This window comes from Chaetura pelagica, unplaced genomic scaffold, assembly GCF_000747805.2.
Source record: "Chaetura pelagica isolate M959 unplaced genomic scaffold, ChaPel_1.0 scaffold66, whole genome shotgun sequence".
Taxonomy (NCBI): domain Eukaryota; kingdom Metazoa; phylum Chordata; class Aves; order Apodiformes; family Apodidae; genus Chaetura; species Chaetura pelagica.
In genome coordinates this window covers 936,746-959,984 of record NW_009953811.1, presented here as the reverse complement: position 1 = coordinate 959,984, position 23,239 = coordinate 936,746, and the positions used below count along the sequence as shown (strand labels likewise).

Below are 23,239 nucleotides of genomic sequence, written 5' to 3'. Positions count from 1 at the left end.
AGTGGGGTCATCCAAGTGGTGGTTCTACTCCCTTTGTTGAGAGAGATCCCAGAAGATATTATTAAGTGATTGCGCACCTTGGATCAGTTTTTTTCTTGTTCTTGTTGTGTCTTGTCAGTGCTCTTACTTAACATGTTCAGAAAATTTTTTATGGGTTGATTAGGAGTTATAAGGCTGCAGTATCTGCACCAGGCCAATAACAAGCAGCTGATGCAAGAGATTCAGTTACCAGTTTGTAGTGGAGACTGGAACAGACATGAATTCCTGCCTGGAAGACAGAGATAAGACAGAGATAACATATTACATGATATATAGATCTTTCCTTTGTCTCCTACATCTCTTCTAAGGATTTCTGTATGATAGAATTTGAGAGCTTATGTATCAATAATAACTGCAATGCCCAGTGGATAAGTAGTGGCATAAAGTTTTACAGATTAATTACTGGGAAGTGTCTTTTAAAGTTTTGTCTATTAAATAAATGGTTTAGCTGTGCAATACACCTGCCACAGGTTATAGTGTTAATGATGATACAGGCATCAGTAATGTCAGTGAAGGCCACACTGCTTCTCTTGGGTTTGCACAACTTCTTTTGATGTGCAAGTATAGTTCAATAAAGAAAGAAAATTCCTGCCATGGCCCAGTGTACCATCATCAGAAGTAGGAGAGTGTATTCTAACTTTTAAACCTGTTTTAAGTTATGTTTATGGCAATTATTGGACCACACCAGCTTTAAAATTTCTAAACATTTCATTTTGCTTTGTAGCTATAGTGTTTAGAATTTGTTACTGGTGATAGTTACTAGTGCAGATCTACTTATGTATATCATGCTCTCCCGTTTACATTTCACTCGATCAGTTAAACTTAACTAGTTCATGTCATATGTCAGAAGTATTTTGTGTTAGAGTGCTTAGATTTACAGGATCAATGCCTATCTTAGAATTGCTCTGGACCCGCAATGGCAACAGCAAATCAAACTATGGTTCACAAACTTTACATAGCAAATCACAATGAATTTGTAGTTCTTTTAATGAGCTTATTTACTGTACTTATAAATAATGCAAATATAAACAACCACCTTATTTTTTCCCTTTCTATTAAGGAAACTTGTTGTTTTCCTCTTCAGGACTGTACAAATTCTGCTCCAGCAATCAAATATAGGGTTTGCATTTGAATTTCCAATATTCTTTACTTACAGGTTTCCAGACATGATTTTTCGCCTGTCAGCATTTACTTAACTGGAGATTTTACTACTGAAACAAATTCAGGCTTGACAGACATCTGTTGTATTTGTCTTATTAAGAGAAAATAAGCAGTAAATCCACCTTATTTACTCTTTGGGGACCAAGAACTATAATATATGCAGGCTTCACAGCTCTGGGGCATCTGTATTTGTACTCACCTAAAACTGAATCCTAATATTTGAACATCTTTGTTGCCTTCCTTCTACCACTGTTTAAAATCCTTTAGGAAGAAGTCTCTCAAAGCACTCCTTGAGGCAAGACCATATGCCTATTTAATTGAAAAGATGCTGAAGCAAAGAGCTTGACTGCCTTGCCTGAGGCCACAAGTTTCTTTTGACTTGAAACTGTGTGTACCTTTCCACTACTTGCTTTGCATCCAAAATTGTTGTGTAAGTGTGTAAGGCTTGCAATTCTTATGCAGCAATTGAGAAAAATAAAATGAGGATTCACCCTGTAAGTATATTTATTTTTCTTAGGAAAAAAAACAGTCTCCTGAATATACCAATATATGAATTTCCCCTTTCTCTTCTACTCTGTTAGGTCTCCTTCCAGTGCAATTAGCTTTCCCTATGCTCAGCAGCCATTCCCAGCTCCCCCATGCTGACATATCTTACTGACAGTCAAAACCTGAACATTGAGCAGCACCTCCAGCTTCTGCTTCTGCACCTTAATTCCGTGGCCCTTCTCTCAGCAGTCGGGCAGGGAAGGAGCCCAAGGCACCCGCATGGCCCACCCTGCTTGAGAATCAGATTTCAGACAAAAAAGCTTTGTCCTTGGGCACAAGTATGAAATTGAGCTTGTTCAGGTATTTCTGACTCTACTGGAGCTCCAGCCCTGGGTCATGTTGTTTTTGTAGGGAGCCAAGGAGCTGTGTAATGGCTGGGGATGTGTGGGGTTAGAAAGCATGTTAGAGCATGTAAGCTCACGTTGGTGGGGAATTGCCCTTTTTTGTATATATGTCTTGTCTGAATAGACCTGCTGCACTCTATGTCTTATCTAAAAACAAAGTAAGGCACAAAGTTTCCAGTAGCTCCCTTGATCCTTCTACCCCACAGTTCCCTTTCCCTAGCTGGAAAATGAAACAAGAACTTTAAAGTTGGGGAAATTGTTCTAAAACTTGTTACATTAACTTTTTGGTACTACTTCAGGATACCTCATGCCTAACTATTCAGTCTGATTAGCACCTATAATCTTAGCTGCAGCCTTGGAATTACTACAGCTTGGAGAGGAGTTCTGGAGAGAGGCAGAATGTTGGGGTTTGCATTGCTTTGGGGTTGTACTTTACTCACTGCATATGGTTTTAGTTTTCATACTGTGAGCTCACATTTGGGTTTTTGTGTCCCTTTTTGAAAATATATACATTAAATTTCAATAGGAACTCACAGAATCACATCCAAAGACAAATGAGAATTTTCAGAGTCTTCACTAACCTCAGCAAGCACCAGGTCATGCTCCTGTACAGCATGGTCAGCTGCTGAACATTTGTATGCCCCTGCTACAGAAAGATGTCAATAATAATAATCCCGTTGGGTAGATGTATAAACTCACCCATGCTGAGGTCAGTGCCTGCTTCTGTGCTGACAATGTCTCAAGTACACATGCTGAGCTGCTGCCAGACAGCCGGCACATCAGCAGAAAATTCAGTGCAACGTGCAGTTGTGTGCAAGAAATGGAGCAAGAAGTTGTGTGATTTAGCTCTTGCTCCCACGGTTTAACTGCTGTTGGCACTGTTTCCAGCTGATTTAAAGCAAGCCCAGGTACATGTGTGTGACCTGTTGTTGGAGAACTAACAGGTAGATGTGACCTCCTCCCTGCTCCTAATTATACAGCCTCTAGGAGTCCTCAGGCACTTTCATGATTTACTTCTGTCTATTCATCAAAGATGCATTTTTTCCTGTCTTAGTAGTGAATATTTTTTACTCTTTTTGAGCAGATCTGTCTTCTTCCATGCATCCATCCTGTTACTACAATTACTAGCATTTCAGTATATTATTGTACCGGGTTATTTTCAGCTTGCAGGCATACAGATTTTTTTTTTTAATTAAACTTTTCCCTTCAGATATCATTAGCTTTTGTTGGGTACCAAATTTGCTTGAGTGCATTATTGTCAAATGCATATACATTAGGCTTCATTTTCCTTTATTTTTATTTTTTTTCTATATAAAACAATGGGAAGTATAAAGACTTAACATGACTTTAATGCTCCATCCCATTAAAAAAAGTGAAACTGTTAATGAATAAAATGCACCTCACAAAATTTTAAATTATTCTATGCATGAGATCTTAATTACAGAGAACTTAATTCCTTAATTAACATATTCCAGACATAGAAATATTGTCTTGATTTATAAAAATTATGTATATTTTTAAGTTACAAATGACATGAAAAAATATTTCTGATATTTGTTAGTTGCAAAATAAGGTGGAGCTGCTTGACACTTGTGAATCTAATGCTGTTTATCATGCTATCACAGCTCACTGCCTAGGTTTTTTTTCTTCTTTAAATACTGTCCAATCCTATAAGCATTTAGTCAGATAAGTAATTTTACTGAAGTGTACAGATGATCCAGGATTCCAGACTTACAGGTATTTAAAATGTAATGGGGAGAAGTCACATTAGGGGAAAAAAAAGGAATCACAAAAGCTCCATTTTTTCCCATTAAAGCAAGAAAGGATAGGCAACTGGAATATTTTACTCTGATCCACTTAGCAGCATGCTGTTTAATGGCTCTACATGATAATGTACTTAAATAGTTAATTCAAGGGTTAGTCCTCCTCTAAAACTGAGCTGGGAACAAAAGCTGAAATTACTTTTCGAAAGGGAGGGACGGGAGGAATTCTGACCCTTCTCCTCATACTTTACAACGTGAAACCACAAAGTAATTGAGGAATCAGTGCATGGCACGTGGATTAAAACGCTTCCTACAAGCCGCTGGTACTGTACGTTGCCTCAACCCTGCCTGAACTTTCTCAGCGAACGCAGCAGCCTGACAGCCCGGCTTCCCTGTTGGGTGGATCCTGCCGCTCCAGGAGGGAATGGCACTTCTTGTTTTTAATTAGCAAAGGTGAAAGGTGAATTAAAACTAGCTGTTTGGCAAGTCAGAGCAAGGGGCTGAGTTCGCTTGAGCACCAAGGAGGAGGGTGCTTGCTTGCTTTTTTTTTTTTTTTTTTTTTTCCCCTCCCTCTCTCCTTCTCTGAATGAATTGCCTTGCAGGAGGGACTGAAAATACAGCTTCTTCCTGAATCCACTGGCAGTTACTAAAGAGAGCTCAAGACACAACATTGCAGAGTAACGCCTTGGAATGTCCTCGCACTTTATAAACAATTGTCCTAGGGAGGGAATATTTTTACATGACATTTGCACAGCTTGACAAATGGCTAGCTGAGGCAGTGTGCTTCTCTGATGAATGCTGAATTTCCCAAAGAGAGAATACCTCACAAACTGACCAAAGAGAGAGAACTAACTGCACTGGGAAAGTAGAAGTGGAACTTGGAGCCTTAAAAAAAGAACCAACACCAAAACAACAAACAAACTGCAGCAGTTAAGTGAAGAGTGCAAGAATTTGATCACAGGCAGGATGGCATCTGCCCGGGACCTTTTAATCCTGGCACTATGTGGCTTGTTACTAGAGTTACCGACTGGATGTCATGCAACAGATACAAGGCAGCCAAGGTTACGTCTGTCACATAAAGGTAGGTCAGTGTGTCAGTTTTTTTAAGACTTTATGCTAATGCAAGTTCATTGACTTCAGTGAAAGTCTTGCATCAGGGTTAAATTACGGTCCTTTGACAGAGTAAAATATTCCTGTTCAGAAGCCTTGCAAATTATTTCCTTGTATTAAACTGCATCCATAATTAAGTTTACTGCATTCAGAAAGATTTAAACTACTTACTGTGATGAATTTAGGCTACTGAAATATTATCCTACCTGCAAGTGTGTTAGATTTGCTTGTCATTCTGTTTTATCCTCCATGCTGTAAGAAGGATGTCTGGTCTCTAATAAAAGGGAAAGAAATAGAGAAGATAACCTGTAATTATTGCTGAATAAATATGCTCTTATGCATCAAGTAACCCTAAAAAAAAAAGTGTCTGTTTCACTTTTAGAATTCTATCTATCTATGAATATAGCTAAAGCAGAAAGACTGAATTCCTGTGCAACCATATGATTCATTTTCTAAACCAGCAAGTGTCATCACACTATAATTAAAATGACTGCCAATGTGAATCTGCTTGCAGTTTAACTGAGTTACCCAAAGAAGAAAATGTCATTTTTTCCCTGACATATGTATGTAGAGTGCTTACAACTTCTTTGGTATTGTTTTTTTTTAAATATTATTTAACTTGCAGTTTACCTGAAACCTGAACCATTCTTCCTTAACTGCTTCAGTCTCTCCTTGCTCAGTTCTGGATTGCATATGATTTAAACTCTTCCTATGATTTTGTTTTAATCCAGTGTATTTTTTAAAATACCTGTGCAAAACTATGACATTTCAGTTCTCTGCAACACATACATTTGTAGATTATGTACTTAGAAATATATGACAGGCAGTTATTTCTGTAGGAATGAAAAAATTTATGTGTGCAAGATAAATTAATGATTGGCAAATGAAAAATGTTTTGATATTACCTTTTATGCAAAGATACAAAGAAAATGCATTTTTGCTGACATAGTTGGGAATGTGCAAATGAAAATTTACTCAGTAACATTTCTTTGATTATGAAAGTGATAACCAAGCTGCATCAGTGTGAACATGTTAGAACACCTATTTTCAGTATGGCTAAGATTTAAGAATTAGCATCAACTACAGCTCCATGCGGAGATAGCTTTAGTCTAAACAAAGTTTAATTGTGTTTTATATAGAAATCTAAACTACCAGTTATAAGGAAAGGAGAAGCTGAATAGGGTAATTGGTCAGAATGTCCTGCTAGGAAGCTGTAAGAAATGGGGTTTGCTTTTATAGGGCAATGAAACACATTTTAAAGAAAGAAAGATTTGTCAAGGAAAGCTGTCTTGTAAGTAAACAAGTAATTGCTCTCAATTAAATAAATTATATAACCCCTTTTAAAATATAAAACACTTCTTTTTTTAGCCTATGGTATCAGAGTACAGTAGGAATGAATGACAAGTAGTGATTATATAAATCTTTCACATCTTTTACTGTTGAAAAAGTGCATTTGCACACTGATTTATTCCTAGGTGTAATTACTAAGGCTATCATTATTATTGATATTTGTTTGCTTGTGATGGGGTAAGGCAGCTGAGAAAAGCACAGTAAAAGAGACAAATAGAGCTACTGTTATGCTGGTTCAGGACTCTGGCTTAGCTGCCAGTTTTGGCAAGCTCCCTACTATGGTGCTGCAACTATTAACTGCTTCTGTGTTCAGTTGTAGAAGTAATTGTTTTTCAGTTGGTTGGAATCAGTGTACATTTCACTGCATACTACTGCCATTTTCAGCAGGGAGCTAGTAATTTGGCCATAACACATAATAACTCTGATATTTTCAAGGAGATTTTAAAACATCAGTCTCTCAGAGAGGGTTAAACCTCCCCTGCCCAATGTCAGTTCACTCAGATCCAATGACACAGAAAAACCTGTCCCAAGTAAATTCTCTACCATGAACACACACATCACCATCTTATATTTCACCTGGTACCCTACCATCACATTAGTCACACTTATGAAATGTGACTGGTTTTACGAGCTGTATTGGAGCCAGTGAGTGTCTGACCACAGATCCCAAGCCAAAGGTTAGAAGTGGCATACTTGCCTGCACCCTGGGAACAGCTATTGCAACCCCCCTGAACAAAAGAATATAGCGACCGAGTATGAAGACAATGAGTAAATGTCATTGCTCTATTCACTAATCAAACGGGAACAGCAGGAGGGTCCTTAATTGCATGTACTCCAGAGAATGACTGCTGTGGGTACCAACTACGCACAGAGTAGTTACTAGGAGGCGATCATGCACCCTCTTCATAAAGCTGCTCCAGCTTGTCCTGTGAGATGCCATGTGGTGCAGATGATGAAGCCCATATGTGTAAATTTTCAGTGTGGAGTAACTGTAACTTCAATTAAAAATTTCACTGCGAAGATCCTGAAAGATGAAAGTAAGCATGCCTGCTCACTGCCTCCCTTTGTAACTGTGCATGCTGGTGGGCAATCAGGATTCCGGCCATTGCAAGATAGGTCAGTGCTGACTGGTGAACTAAAAGCTTCTTCTATGAGGAAGTGTATGGACATGAGGATTTTTTGTCATGGAAAAAGTATTTTAAACCAGTCTGGTTTAAAATCTTGATACTTTTAAGAGCCAAGAGAAAACATCAACAAATTAGAAACAGAGCCTCTTTGAATTTTCATAAATTCACAATTTTAAATGTTTTTATTTTTTACTTTAAAACTGATGCTCAGTGAAAGTGTAGTGAATTCAACAGTTAATGAGAACTTTTTTCTCTCACTGCAAAGCAGGCTCCACCTGCAACACATACGTGCCTCCAAACCCCCTGCAACAAGATCAGGTCCTAACCCTTGAGCGGAGGGGTCACCTGATGGATAGGAATACCACAATCCCCTTGCCAATTAAGGGATACATAGTGCAACCCGTGTTTGACTCTATGGTCATTTACTCTGCTTCAGTGGGGGTTAGTGAAAGTCCTGCATTCTTGCACTACTGTTAAACCAGTCCAGTTAATGCAGATGGTAATGGTGATTTCTGGTAAGGTAGAGGATCCACTTTATTCACAGTAAACTGTAAAATGAGAATTTTGTCATTCCTTCATATGGGAATAGAATTAATCCTATAATCACCTAACAGTAATTTTATGGTTCTAACTTCGTTATTAGCAAGCTGAACTATATTAATATCTAGGACTTGAAGGTGTTTTCCTCAAATGGTCAGCTTTTTTGTATCAGAAAATTTACACCACAATTAGTATCACTTGTGGTGTTAGTTGTACTAAAAGACCAGTGTTTGATGATGACCAACAAAGATCTTGCTTGAGGTAATAATGTACTCCAATAGCTACATATTGATTTGTAGAGATAAAAATATATTATCACTTTCTCAGTATAACAGAGAAACAAAGTTTCTACATTAGTAAGTTATAGGTTGACAACTACATTTAAAAATCATTAGCTCAGTTTATGTACAGTACAGGCTCTGCCTAATGAGGTGTTAATGGAAGCCAAGCTTCAGCCCCTATTCGTTATAGGCCACTGCTTAAATTCTTTCCCAATATCCCACAGTTTGAGTTCTCGCAATGGGAAATATATAATTAAGGTGAAATCAGCACACACTGCATGTTAAAAAGAAACTATTTACATTACAGATTGAAATGGATTTGGTTTCCAGAGGACAGGAGGGATATATTTATATAAGCCTAACAGAGCTACACTAGAAGTATGTAGGCCTGAAGAGCCCATGAAGGATGTAATTGTATAATCAGTCCTATACAGGGCTTGCAGTGCATTTCTGGTTTTAGGATTTTTTTCCTAGTTTGTGAATGTGGTAAAGAGCAAAGATAACATAGTATGAAAGTGAGATTTTGAGCTTTTACAGTGGTATGTAGAATTTTCTTGCTGCAATGGGATCTGATATAGTTGTTTAAGTGCAGAGATTTGCAGATCTTGCAGAATCTGTTTTCTCTTTTACCCATTTCTGTTCCTCTTCCTTGGCTTGAGGGATCTTGGTATCACATGATCTCAGGTTTTGTAGCTATGCACTAGACATTCTTCTTGTCTGAAAACGGTATTGTTAAGTAGCCATTGTACCTGCGTTTCCACTCCAAATATCTCCTTTTATACCTGCTGCTTTCTATAGTACAGTCAAGCTGAAGCAGGCAGAAGGAGCAGACTGAGTTTAGAAAGAAATGGTCTGAATCAGAATCTTTATTCTCCAAGCATAAATATTTCAAAAAATAGCAGCAGACAACTAAGGAAGGGAGAGCTTAAATGTTGCAAAGGAAGAGTGATACTTTCTGTGTTCATATACAGACATCAACATACAGAATATGTAATACGAAACATTTATTGTATAAGAATTTAGCTTTGTTAGGGCTGGCAAATTCAGCTTTGGAGGATGCTGAGGTGTGCTACAGAAAAAAAATAAATTAAAAAAAAAAAAAAGGGTTGCATTGAAATTTGCAGGAGCCAGAATCTCAGGATACCTATATTCACTTTCTTGATAACTGTAGCTTAGAATTAATTGTAATTAACACTAGGAGTTTCGTAATGCTTACGCATGATATCTTACTGTGTCTCTTCCTTAGCTAGATGGCAGCAAAATTTAGTCAAGGACTAATGGCTAAATTGAATGGCAAAAATGTAGGGAATTTTTAGACAGCTATTTATGAATTCTGAAGTAGGTATATATATTTAATGCAAGTGTAGTACCTTCAACTAGTAACCACCTGGCCACAAAAATTGTGCCTAATTAATGACTAGCCATATACCCATAACTGAATCATGACTGATTCAACTTCGTGCATGAAAATGTTCTCTATTTTTAACAGCTTTCAATCTAATAAAATTTTAGTCTTGAATTACTAGGAAAGACTGGTTTTCCTACCAAGACAAATTTAAATTTGAGAAAGATGTTAAGTCATGCTTGATATAAATCACCTTGAATTTGTACTAGAACAAGGATTTGGCTTGTGATCTATGCTTACATATAGTCCAGGGAAGTCTGTATTAAAAAAAGATAAAGTACTATGTGTATGTATATCCCCATACGCATATGTATGTATCTATGAAATATGTGTGTGTGTATATATAACAGATTGAAGCTTGTGTTTTTTCTTACAGTGAATTAAAGAGCAACACAATTCCAAGGACTTGGGAACCAAAGACCTGTGTTATCCTGTATTATGGCTCCAGATCTAAATGTGTTTGGGTGTAAGGGCTGATAACTAGAATTACAAGTATTTGGAAAAACAACAGGACAAGAAGTATTTTCTCCTTACCCAGATTCTTGAGGCCACAGAGAACCAATGTCACTAGAGTAATGTCTTAGGGAAAGTTACCCTAGTATCACTGGGCCATTGCAGGATAGAGAGGAGAACTTCTTCATCCTTTCTTCCCCTACACAGACACCCAATTCTTTACCAACAATCCGGACAATCTTTAGATTTATTATTAATCAGTATTATGAGAGGTGAGCAGCAAGTTCAGGAGTGTTTCCAAGTAATTCTGGAGATACTTACTAATGAAGACAGGAATTTTTTTTGGCAGTGAATCCATGCTAGTTCCTTTCATAACTGCAGTTTTTGGAAAAAGGCTTCTGTAAGTATTAGTGTAGCAGACCTCTGAAGCGGTAAGTGCCACCACTGGAGATGCAAGAAGCAGACTTTTTGCTGCGTAACATCAATCATTTCCTGCTTTTCCTTTAAAGAACTAGGTCCTATCTGAAGGTGCAAGACAGAATATCCTGCATGCTGCTTCTTCTATACAGCTACCTCCCTGCTTTCAAACAGCATCTGCTATTTGAAGCTTTTCATCAGATACTGTACTCATTATTATTTCACTGAAAACAAGTGTTATATTTTACTTAAATAAAAACAAGATTAATTCTCTTTATATGATTTACAGTATGCTGTGCTAGGGTGAGCATCTGTTTCAGGGCTTTTGAAGAAATTTTGGTCAATAAATATTCTGTAAGTGAGCAATGGGAATACTAAATTTTATTAAAATTGCCACCCTGTTGTTCTTCTTGTAACCAGGCAAACATGGTGAAGTTAAAACACACAGCTAGCATTAATTAGAAAAAAATATTCATTTCTTAAAGAAATTCATAGCCTGCAGGGGTAAAGATTATAACCTTTGTTTTACAGAAAAAACCCCCCACAATTCTTAACTTGAGTATACTGTTTAAAATATTTTCTGTTGGTTAATGTTTGGCATCTAAATAATCAGTTAAGTATTCATGATTAAACATGAAAGTAAATGTTTCAAGAGGAAAAGAATTAAAATATTTTATTTTAAAAAAATCTGTAGTGTAGTGTAGTTGTAATTCTAAATGACTGCAAAGAAAGGACCTAAATAACTGTATAAACAATACTTGAGAAGTATTTTAAAATAAAGTCTATCTTTAAATTGATGAAAAATGCAAATTGTCATCACAGAGATTCAGTTTAAAGAACTAAATGAGTTTATTACACACATTAAAACAAATAAAACCATCATGATTCTCTCAGAGCATAGTTTCAAAACCAAATTTTACCAATCTATTGTTTCCTCATTTTTATCATCTCGCATTGACAAATTCCTTTTTCCCTTGTTCTTGGTTCTTCTGGTTGTCCTCAAGGCCACAAATTCTCATTCTGGAGGAGGGATTTCCCTTTGTTAACCTGTTCAACCAAAGGCAGACATCACTATGTTTCTCCTCAAAGCATCTTCTGTTAGTTTTGATGAAGCTATATATTGATAATCTTTCACTCGTGCTGCATCTCTTTGGCAAAATGTTTCATAAACTCTAAAAACGTTTTTTTCCCCTTTCAAAACAATGTAAAGCAGAAATGTCTCATTTTTTTCTTACCTTGTGATGATTTTCATGTGCATTAGAGACACCTATACAGAAGCATTTTAAGAAAATTCTTTTTAACAAACAACACTGAAAACACAGGAAAGGTTTTCTGTTTTTTTCTCAAGGTTTGTCGGTCTCATTTCTTGATGCTAGACTTCTTCAGGGAAAATGCAAATTGCAGCACATTATGATCAGGCACCTGGATACACTGTTTAGCTGTGCTTCTCTAGGTGAATATGTCATCCTAGTGACAAATCTTTGTTCCTCTTCCAGTCTACTCTCATTTTAGCTATAATTTGCAGGACCTCAGGAATACAATGGCATGTTGAATTTTCCTTTTACAGTTTCTGTGCAAGTATGTGCAGGAGGTCTGTAACCACAAAGTTGTCAACAAAGTGATGCCTCCCAAACATCTTAACTCTGGCACGATGCACAGACTGTGTGCATAGCCAATAGCTGCAAAACCTGGATCTCTCATGGACCTCAAAATATTTTTTTTTATGAGATAGAAGCTGAATATTGTATTTGAATTACTTTTTATTAGTCTTAGGTGAAAGCAGATAATTGGTAGTTGTTTATGTCATATCTTGTTACACTGTCTTGATATAGTACTTGGTGTGCTTTATTACCCCTTCTGTCAATCTGAATCTGTTCAACTCATTAAAAGCCAATGAGGCTCTTTCAGTTACACATAATGACCTAAGATTTGTCCTTGAATGCAGTGTGATTTTTCAGACTGAAACTTCATTTGCTTAATGCAAGTCTCACCCATTTTTCTCATACACTTCACAGTACAAAATCAATTAAGTTTACCAGGAAACAGCAAAACCCTCTCCCATGTTGTCTCTTTACCTTCAATGAAGAAACATAGTGCCATAACACTTTCTGGAACTCACCTGTCTGCTATTGGTTGACATCTGATACTTAGATATCCAGCATAAAGGAAAGGATTCAAAAGTGAATTTTTAATTTTCTGCATGTTAAAAAGTCAACACAAAGGAAAAACTGTAATAGTCTAATGGCAAAGACTAATTTGCCACAGAAATGCAACAGTTAGCTTCTAAAATGGTATTACCCTTCTTACTCAATTTTGCTTAATGTGAGCTTTCACATCAGAAATCTAGGTATGAAGGATACTTTTCCAGTCAAGGAAGGCAGGATGATAGAAATCAGAATTTTGTGCTTTGGGCAATTTGTTACAATGGAGTTCGAGGGATCTCTATGAATATTAAATGTCAAAATGCAAAAGAAATTAAAAGTAAAACATTTCATTAATTAAAAAAAATCCAAAAACCCAAACCAAATCAAACAAAGCCTGCTAGTCAAAATCAGGAGAAATAATAATAAAAAGAATAGATTACTAGCAACTTTCTATGTACCTCTGGCGTGAGCAGATGATGTTCATTATTTAGAAGAATTTGATGACAGGCAATATATAGTACTTTTTAGACTGCTATTTGGCAGTAGCAGCTAAGGAAAAGAAAAAAAAAAAAAGGTTTATGATCCTTATGAAACCATGTTACGATCCTTATGAATCCATGTTGCTAGCATTTTTACTTCATCAGTACTGGAAAATTTCATGTTTTAGGAAATTATCTCTTTCAGTGCAGCATGTGAAATTTATCCCTTATTTCTGTTTCTTTAAACTCTCGAAAATATATTTACTATATTTATATAAACACTTAAAACTTCTTGACTGGATCACTCTAGTATGGTGATGGGGGTTTTTGTCAAACTATTTGCAAAATAATTCTCTAAATCAAGGAACTGGTGCTCTAAGGATCTGCATTCTGTAAAAGAAGACTTCACTCCTCCTAACAACCTTAATGTTTCTGTTCTCTACTTCTTCTGTGTTTATTTTTATCTAAAGGATTCCTGACTTCATACTGTGAAGCAATTGAAGCTTCTGTAGGGAGTCAAACAATGGGCTTTTTACTGTTGCTAAGTTCGCTTTATAGGCTTTTTCTTACAACACAGTTGTTTAATAGGCCTAGTGAAATGGTGAATGCAGCTGTAAATATATCTTTTATTTGTTCATGTGCAATAAACATCACAGGGTTGTTGGCCTTTTCTTATTCTGATCTTCCTGACACTGGTGAAAGGAAATTGTACAAAATGAATGAAAAGTGCCCTAAACCAATTGCAGAAAACAACAGTCTTCAAATACCTAAGGGTCAGTACCTTGTTCTCTTTTAACAGATCGTTGCTCCCAGCAGTGTTACTAAAACTTAATAATAGTAAAATAATAGGTTGCTTGATGTGAGGGAATTATTCTAGATAGCACTATTCACTGGGGTCATCACTAAAGGTCATTTTTCAGCCAGAAAGCTAAAGGTTAGCAAGTGTTGCTCAATTCCGTGAGCTCCTGCAACTCTTTATTTATGATTAAACGAAGTGCTTTCCCTGTCGGTGTGTGGTACATGCCAAGAGTAAAGGAAAATAAAACCATTCCTTAAAGTATTAAATATTTCATCTCACTTGATTGAGAGTGGTATGATGCAAAGTTTGAAAATATGTGTTGTACTGGAGCCCAGAAAGACGTAAGACTGTAACGCTGCTGGTGAAAAAATGTCTTGTCTTTACGTGCCTGTGTTTACATGCAGTAAGTCATTGTTTTCTTTGCTTATCTTAGGCATGGCCATGTCCTTCTGCATACTTTCAGGTTACACAAGCCTCTGGGATAGTACTCATTTCTAAACACACTAATGTGAAGGTGTTAAAGTGTTCAGCAATTTGAGCATTTATTATCACTCAAAACTGGGCTGTAAACAGTTTCCAGCCCTTTACTGATTCCACAGTACTTATTGAGTGACTGAAGCTTCTGTGGGTCAACACTCAAACAATGCAATAGGCTATTTAATTTTTAAAATACTTAAATTCTTGTAGATAAAGTTTTTCACATTTCATATTTAGAAGATAAAATAAGCAATTACAGTAAAGAGGGGTTCTCCAGTAACAGCTTTGAATGCAACACACTGTCCTTAAATTCTACTGCAACATATGTTATGCCTTTATTGCAAAAATTGAAGAGTCCTTACTTCACCTGATTTGACTATAGTCAATGGTAAACTTCCCACAAACTTTTGTGACTAACAAGTTGATAAGATATTCCTCATTCCTTTCTTTACCCTCTGAAACAGGTGATTAATTTGATTGTTGCACTTAGCCTGAAATGTATTTCTGTCTCTGCTGAGTATAGAACGAGAAGAACAGTCAACTTAAACCAGAGGTCTAGCTTGCACTCAGATATAAGTAGGTGAGATGGATTTGAGATGAATGTCTAGTGATAATAGTTGTTACATGACTGAGGATGAAGCCCTTTAACTGACAATGACTTACTACAGAGCTTACAAACTGCAGCACAATTGCCTTGATGAAGTATAAGTGAAGATATTACTACTAAATTGTGTGTATGTTCTGGAAGCTGAGGACAAAGGTGTAGTCACTTGAGCAGTGACTTGAAGTAATCAAAATGGCTACAATAGCTGTTGGACACAGCTGTATCTGGACCACAATAATAGGTCAGATGTTCACTGCACAATATGCAGACTGTGTTTAAGCACAGTATGCTGATTTAGGTTAAACATGATATGCTGACTTAGGTTAAGCATCTTTCAGAAGTGCATCATATGGAATTGAGCCTAAGTTCAATATGATGGACTATTGTATTGAAATAGGTGAGCCTCTCATGACTGTCTGCCAGAGCTCAAATATGCTCTGGCCAAGAAGCAGCAATAAACAGTGATTATATACAAGTTGTTTAAGTTATTTCCAGTGCACATGAAGTGGCCTTATAGACCATATCCTAAAACTTTGATTCTATAAATACTTCTACATGTGTGTTCCTTTAATCATACAAATTACTTCATTGAAATATAAATTAATCTGAGGTTTGCTTTCAAGATCAAAGTCTGAGGCACAGATTCTTTGTGGCCTTCTCTGTAGTGTGATTGATTAAAACCAATCATGATAAAAGTTGTTATATTTTGCCCTTACCTTAGGCATTACAAACGAACATGGAACTCTGACAATTTTAATATATGTATATAATCTCACTTCCCATTTTATTCTTTAGTTAAAACACTAATGAAAAAGCTTTAGACATACAACTTGCTATCCTCTTCTTTGTAAGGAAAATGGTATTTTCAGAATGTGCTTCTTTAAGGATGTTGTAGAGCACTGTAGTATGTATGGGTACTTGTAATTTAGAATTGTGAAATAGTTCTATATGTGGTCTCTGTAATGTTCTTGACGTGGAACAATCTGTTACTTCATTAGAAAATGCAACAAATTACTTCATAATATCAGGGTAATGAACTGGATTTTTTTTTTTTTTTGTGGTTTCACATTTACTACTTTAATGCGTAATAGCACTAAAACCCTTGAGCTGTAAAATTAGATCTCTGGGCTATTGAAAACTTCTTGTACTCTTAATCTAAAAGTAAAACAAAACAAAACAAAAATTACACCATGGAGATGTGAAAATAATAATAACTGATGTTTATACATTCTTGTGAAGCAACTCCTGAAGTGTGTTGTGAATTTGATAGCAGCAGAGAAATGCTCTACCTTGGGATTGTTTAAAGGTAACAGACATATTAACACGTAGTGATATCTGATACTATTACATGGAAGTGTTGCAGGACCCATAGGGAATATCTGAGAATTAAAGTTGTCATGTCTTAGCATGCTTCATATTTAAAATGGTGCAAAGTATAAATTAACATGAAGAAAGTAGATTTCTAATCCATGATCAAGAAGTGCTTCAAAGCTTTCCTGAATTAGTCATACGTTATATCCATGTCTGTAGTCCTGCTAGAACCGTGTTGGCATGGTTTGACTTCTGTGTTTAACTGTTCAAAACATGATGGTGAGTTTCTAGAGATGTGGGTTTCTGTGCAAACTGTCTCAGTGGTTTTGCTTTGTAAGTGTTTGGTCCTTCAGTCTGTATGGTCTGCTCTTGCTAGACGTTGTAATTTAGATGGCAGAGGTTAGCTATTACTGCATCCACCTGAGTCCCATATTTATGGTTGCAACTGCAGTATAATAGCACAGGGTAATAATGTGTTTCTGTTGGCATCTTGGAGTTCTGCAGCAGCTTTCACAGGGATTGTAATAATGCTGATCCCTCTTAGTCACTACAGGATTGTTTACAGACTTTAAAAAATGCATCTGAGAGCACTAAAGGAGGTAGATCCTGAGAGCAGTTGCATAATTGGATTAGAAAGCCTTTAAGCTGACCTGAATGTTGTTGATTGGACCAGACTTGTTCCTAACCAGTCAGCTCCTAACCAAAGCAGTTATTGATTTTTACACTTACAAAGACTTCACACCTGCTGAAAATGTAGTTAGTGAACCTTAAAGTCCTAACAACTGCAGGTAGCTTCTTTTGATAGTGAGCTCCAGAGATCTAATAGCTTATAGAAGCTTTAGTACCCGTAAGACATGTATGTGCACTATTTTAAACCAAATTATTTTATAATAAAAGTATTTATTACAAAATTACAATTCTTTTATAGAGAGGGTTGTGGGGTTTTTTTTGGTGTGGTTTTTTTTTTTTTGTGTGTTTTTTTTTTTGGGCTGATCAGATCACCAGTACTTTGCAAAGAATCTGTTAGATTTCAGAAATCTGTATTCACTTTAAAGTTTTATTAAAAACTTTCAGCAGTCTCCTGGGATCCTCAAGTCTTGCTAAATCTCATTTTTTTTTCCCCAGTAGAATTATCTAACCTAAATGTGAAAATAAAGCTACCTTCCAACTAACCACTGATTTGCCTAGTTAGACTGAAATATCTTTAAACAGTGTCATACCAGCAATAAGAAGTATTAACAAAGACTTGCATCAACAGGAGGCAAACATTAAAGAAGAAATTAAACTTGAAAAGAGAAATAAATTTATTGTAGTCTCCCATACACTTGAATCTCATGTCCTTTTTTCCTCTAGTGAAATAATCTGAGATGTTCTCTTTATGAATAGCATTTTAATACCTCCAATTCTCAGCAAATCACTTAATCCTTCCAAAGTCAAATTTACCTTTCCTCATCCCTAATGTTTTCTTACGGCAGCACACATAATGGTATCCCAGGCACTAGGGCCTTTCTTATAGCAACCATCTCCCTCTCATGTAACTTTCAACAGTATTCCTGGTTCTCTTTGTATTAATTAACCACTTTTTTGAGTCCCTAGACAAAAAGTAGCAGAGATGTGATTGTTTCTTCATGTGCTTGTTGGCCCCTTAGTTTGCATGTACTAATTGATATGTTGCCTGCTAATTCAATTAATTGAATAATGGCTTTCCTCATCCTTTCAGTCAAGGAACCATTTCAATTTGTTTATTGATTTTCATGAAACTTGGAAAACCAATGTGGTTTAGATTACCCTTACTTGCCATTCTTTTCCCAAGAAGTTTGAAATTGATCAGAGGAATCTCACTTGTCAGAGGGAACAAACAGATAAACTAATTGTGCCACCAATGAGCAGAGTGATCAAGAAAGCCTCATTTTCTTAGGAAATTAGACTTTAATTTTCATTAACAGAGAATCAAATAATCTTTACTATGATAGATCATAATTCTCTCTTTTAGTCCTTCCAAACTTGTATTTCTGTAGTGAAGTCAGATAACATACTGTCAATTCAGTGGCCATACAATTATCTTTTCCAATAGTTCTTATGGAAAATTCAATCATCTTCTGTGTTGCAGGTAGCTGTTCCTAGGAAGTCGATCTGACCACAAAGCAAAAGCTGAAGATATTTTCTTCTTACATGAGTTAAAATAACTGGGTCTGCATTCTTAAGGATTAGGAAGAACAAATACGTAGGGTTTGGTTCCTAATTTTTTTGAACTTAATCAATAATTGAGGACAGTGCAATAAATGAGGATTTGGAAGATATTTTCTCTGATGCTCCCTGCTTTCACATGGATTAGGATTATTATCCCAGGAATTCCTTGTAGAATTTTGTCATGCTCTCATTCCCAGTAGTGTCTTGGTGATGTACACACATGTGGAGCTTTCTAGAGAGACAATGTTAAAGCAAGAAGCTAAGGAACGAAGACTGCCCCTGTTCAATATATTGTTAAAGGAAAAGAACATCTGAAAAAAAGACTACATCAGGTCCTTGTAACTGTGGAAGATGAAAGAGTCCTTACTAGAAAAATGTACAGACCGGGAATTTTAGAGAAGACCAGATAGCTAACCTAGTGAGACAGGGCCTTATCTAGTCTAAATCAATCCTACTATCTCAGTATTAGCTAGTTTTCACCAAGAGACTTGGTGATATGAACAGTTTAGGGGGGAAAAAAAAAGCAAAAATAAACAGCTTATCAGGCTAACAGCTGACCATTGTGTAGACAAGCAAGCACAAAAATAAAATCTGAGGGTATCTGAGCGTATTCTAATTTAGGACTAGCAACATAAATGTATTCTCTGTTTAGTTTGTATTATCTTACATGGCGTTACTTAGCTCTCAGTGATAAACTATTAATAACTTGGTTTATGTTGTGTTGACAAGCAGTTTTATTTATCAGTAACCTCCAAAGTACTTAAGTAGAACAGCGTTTTATTTAAAGTGCTTTGAGATACTAAGATAAATTAACATTTTTCCTCTTATTGATCATACTGTAAATGCATTCCAAAGATTCTAGTGTGCTGTTGAAACCAAATTTCTCTCCTTAAGCTGCTGCCATTTATTCTTTTTAATGTTTACCTGGATATTGTTAATTAACTTCACTTTTGTAGATAGTTTAGGAATGTTAAAACAAGCCTCGTTGTTTCTCAATTGCCAGAAGCAGCAGCAACACTTTTAAAAGGAAGATGATATGTGGTGTCTTTGAATTCTAATATCCACAAAAATGCTCATATTTACTAGCAGGTAAGTATTTAATTCCAAAATTCCATATTAATTGTCTTAGCAATGCTGAGACTTCCATATTAATAAATGAAGCTACAGTATTTTTCTTTGAACTCCTAGTTTCTCAAATCTAAATATTTTTTAGAATATAAGCATTAAGTTTTTTGAAAATTACAATGTTAACACTGCAAAAGAATATTGGAAACAGACACCTCAAATATTGAAAAAAAAAATAAATGAAGTAAATTGAAAAAATTTACGTTTATCTCTTGAAATACTCCATGCTTTTTGGAAACTAACCCCTCATTTTAAGAGCTCTTGGGTTTGGCAAAATTGCTTTTTGATGAAAGTCAATAAATACTAATAACTCCTTAATACATTATCAGTGAGATTAAGCGGTACTTTTTCTCCTGGACAGAGGCTTATCATTATTACTTGAAACAAGTATGTCTTGGACAGGTATTTGCTTAAATTACTGTGTTAAGGGCAACTGCAAGGAAATCCTGCACACATCCTGCAGAATTCTGCATACATCCTGCAGAATGTTTTTCTGGTTTTGAGTTTCTACAACAGATTTCACTGTAGTTTTGCAAACCACAAACACAGGACTGAGAAACACACTCAGTTTGCAATGATTTAGCAAGTCATGTGGCATCTGGGTGCATATTCACAGCTTGCAGCAAATATAAATTAAAGCAACCTCTCCAAATCATTGTAATTTGTGGTCAAAATTACTTTGATTCTGAGACATCCAGTTATCACAAGTGAGTTAATGCATGTTAACCTGTCATCTCGTCATAATTTGGTCATGCATCAAATCCCCATCAGTTTATGTGTCATGGTTGGTTCTCTTTTGTTGGCCTGAGTGGGTTGTTTCTTTTTGTTTTAAATCATTTCTGCTTGATGCCAAAAAAACCCTGCAATATATGAGATTCTTGCTTCTTTACTTTGTGGAGTTTATTTAAATTAATTTTCTTTATTCTTCAAGGTCCATATATGCATATGATTGGTATACTGATGTTTGTATATACTTGCAGCTAGTAATTTAAGGATTTAAATTAAATTATTTTTGTCTTTTTAATTATTATTTCTCAAAACTATCCCTCTTTATTTAGGGTAATTTTTCTAGATAAGAAACAGACTTAAAAAATAATAATGTAATGATAATTTAATGAACGAAACACAGCACTGAGACAGCATCACGCCAGTACTCTTGGCAGCCTGATTGACAAAATCTACCAGTATTGGATCTTTTAATTCTGCACAGTATCAAATTTTTCTTTCTCTGTAGAGAGTTTTAAGGAAGTGTACAGAAGATAATTAAGTTTTTCTAAACAAAGCTTAATTGGTTTAAAAACATATGTATGTAAATAAACAGTAGAAATAATTGCAATAAATAATTATAAGCTCTGCAAGGACTAATAATAAAAAAAAATGTTTTGTTATACAGCTTTTATACATACATGCAATGTTACAGGCCTTGGGGAAGAGTGGCTGGAAAGCTGCATGCTGGAAAAGGACCTGAGGGTGTTGGTCAACAGCTGGCTGAATATGAGCCAGCAATGTGCCCAGGTGGCCAAGAAGGCTGACAGTATCCTGGCTTGTACCAGGAACAATGTGGCCAGCAAGAGTACGGAAGTGATCGTGCCCCTGTACTTGTCACTGGTAAGGCAGTACCTCAAGTACAATGTTCTGTTTTGGGCCACTTACTGAGTGAAGAAGGACACTGAAGTGCTGGAACGTGTTCCGAAGAAGGGCTACAAAGTTGGTTGTATCTGAGAAGGAGCAACTGAGGGAACTGGGGTTGTTTAGCTTGGAGAAAGGAGGCTGAGGGGAGACCTTCGTGCTCCCTGCAACTAGCCAAAAGGAGACTGCAGTAAGGTGGAGGACAATCTCTTCTCTGATGTAACAAGTGATAGGATGAGAGGAAATGGCCTCAAGTTGTGCCACAGGACATTTAGATTGGATATTAGGAAGAATTTATTCACTGAAAGCATTATCAAGCACTAGAACAGGCTGCCCAGGCACCTATGGACGTGGTTTAGTGGTGGACTTGGTAGTGTTAGGTTGAGGGTTGATAGTGTTAGGCTGAGGTCTTTTCCAACCTAAATGATTCTGTGATTCTGTATTTTCATATAATAGAATCATAGAATCCTAGGGGTTGGAAAGGACCTCGAAAGATCAGCTAGTCCAACCCCCCCTGCCAGAGCAGGGTCACCTAGAGTACATCACACAAGAAGGCATCCAGGTGGGTTTTGAATGTCTCCAGTGAAGGAGACTCCACAACCTCCCTGGGCAGTCTGTTCCAGTGCTCTGTCACTCTCACAGTAAAATTTTTTTTTTGGATATTCACCTTGAAGCTCCTATGCTCCTATTTGTACCCATTACCCCTTGTCCTATCACTGGTAATCACTCAGAAAAGCCTAACTCCATCTCCCTGACACTCACCCCTTACATATTTGTAAACATTGATGAGGTCACCCCTCAGTCTCCTTTTCTCCAAGCTAAAGAGACCCAGCTCCCTCAGCCTTTCCTCATAAGGGAGATGTTCCACTCCCTTCATCATCTTTGTAGCTCTGCGCTGGACTCTTTCAAGCAGTTCCCTGTCCTTCTTGAACTGAGGGGCCCAGAACTCGACCTCACCAATGCAGAATTAAGGGGGAGGAGAACCTCTCTTGACCGACTAATCACACCCTTTCTAATGCACCCCAGGATGCCATTGGCCTTCTTGGCCACAAGGGCACATTGCTGGCTCATGGTCATCCTCCTGTCTACCAGGACCCCCAGGTCACTTTCACCTACACTGCTCTCCAGCAGGTCAGCCCCCAACCTGTACTGGGACATGGTGTTGTTCTTCCCCAAATGTAAAACTCTGCACTTCCCCTTGTTGAATTTCATCATGTTCCTCCCCGCCCAACTCTCCAACCTATCTAAGTCTCTCTGAATGGCAGCACAGCCTTCTGGTGTGCCAGCCACTCCTCCCAGCTTAGTGTCATCAGCAAACTTGCTGAGGGTACATTCTATACCCTCATCCAGGTCGTTGATGAAGATGTTGAACAACACCGGTCCCAGTACCGACCCCTGTGGGACTCCACTAGTCACACACCTCCAACCAGATTCTGCCCCATTGACTACAACTCTCTGACTCCTTCCTTTCAACCAGTTCCTAATCCACCTCACTTCCTGATCACCAAACCCATACCTGATCAACTTATCCTGATGACCCCCATGTCCTTGATATGCCTAGAGATAGTGACAAGAACAAGTTGTTCCATCACCTTTCCAGGGATGGAGGTGAGGCTGACCGGTCTATAGTTACCCGGGTCCTCCTTCTTGCCTTTCTTGTAGACTGGAGTGACATTTGCTATCCTCCAATCCTCAGGCACCTCTCTTGTTACCCATGACTTATCGAAGATGATGGAGAGTGGCCTAGCAATGACCTCCCTCAGCACCCTTGGATGCATTCCATCTGGACCCATCGATTTATGGATGTCCAGATTGCTCAACTGATCCCTAACCCAATCCTCATCTACCATGTCAAACTCCTCCTCTCTTTTGACTTCTTCTGGGGTTATATGAATCTGGGACTCATGGGGAAAGTCTGCAGGAGTAAAGACAGAGGCAAAGAAGG

General features: G+C 37.0%; 1 protein-coding gene across 1 annotated transcript in view; it reads left to right on the top strand.

The window, feature by feature from the left end:
- The first annotated feature begins 4,793 nt into the window (after positions 1-4,793).
- SEMA3E (sema domain, immunoglobulin domain (Ig), short basic domain, secreted, (semaphorin) 3E) overlaps positions 4,794-23,239 on the top strand; it is a 144,239-nt gene continuing 125,793 nt past the window's right edge. The window contains exon 1 of the mRNA XM_010001253.1: positions 4,794-4,934. Coding sequence (XP_009999555.1) covers positions 4,820-4,934 — 115 coding nt within the window. The 5' untranslated portion in view covers positions 4,794-4,819. The remainder of the gene's footprint in view (positions 4,935-23,239) is intronic.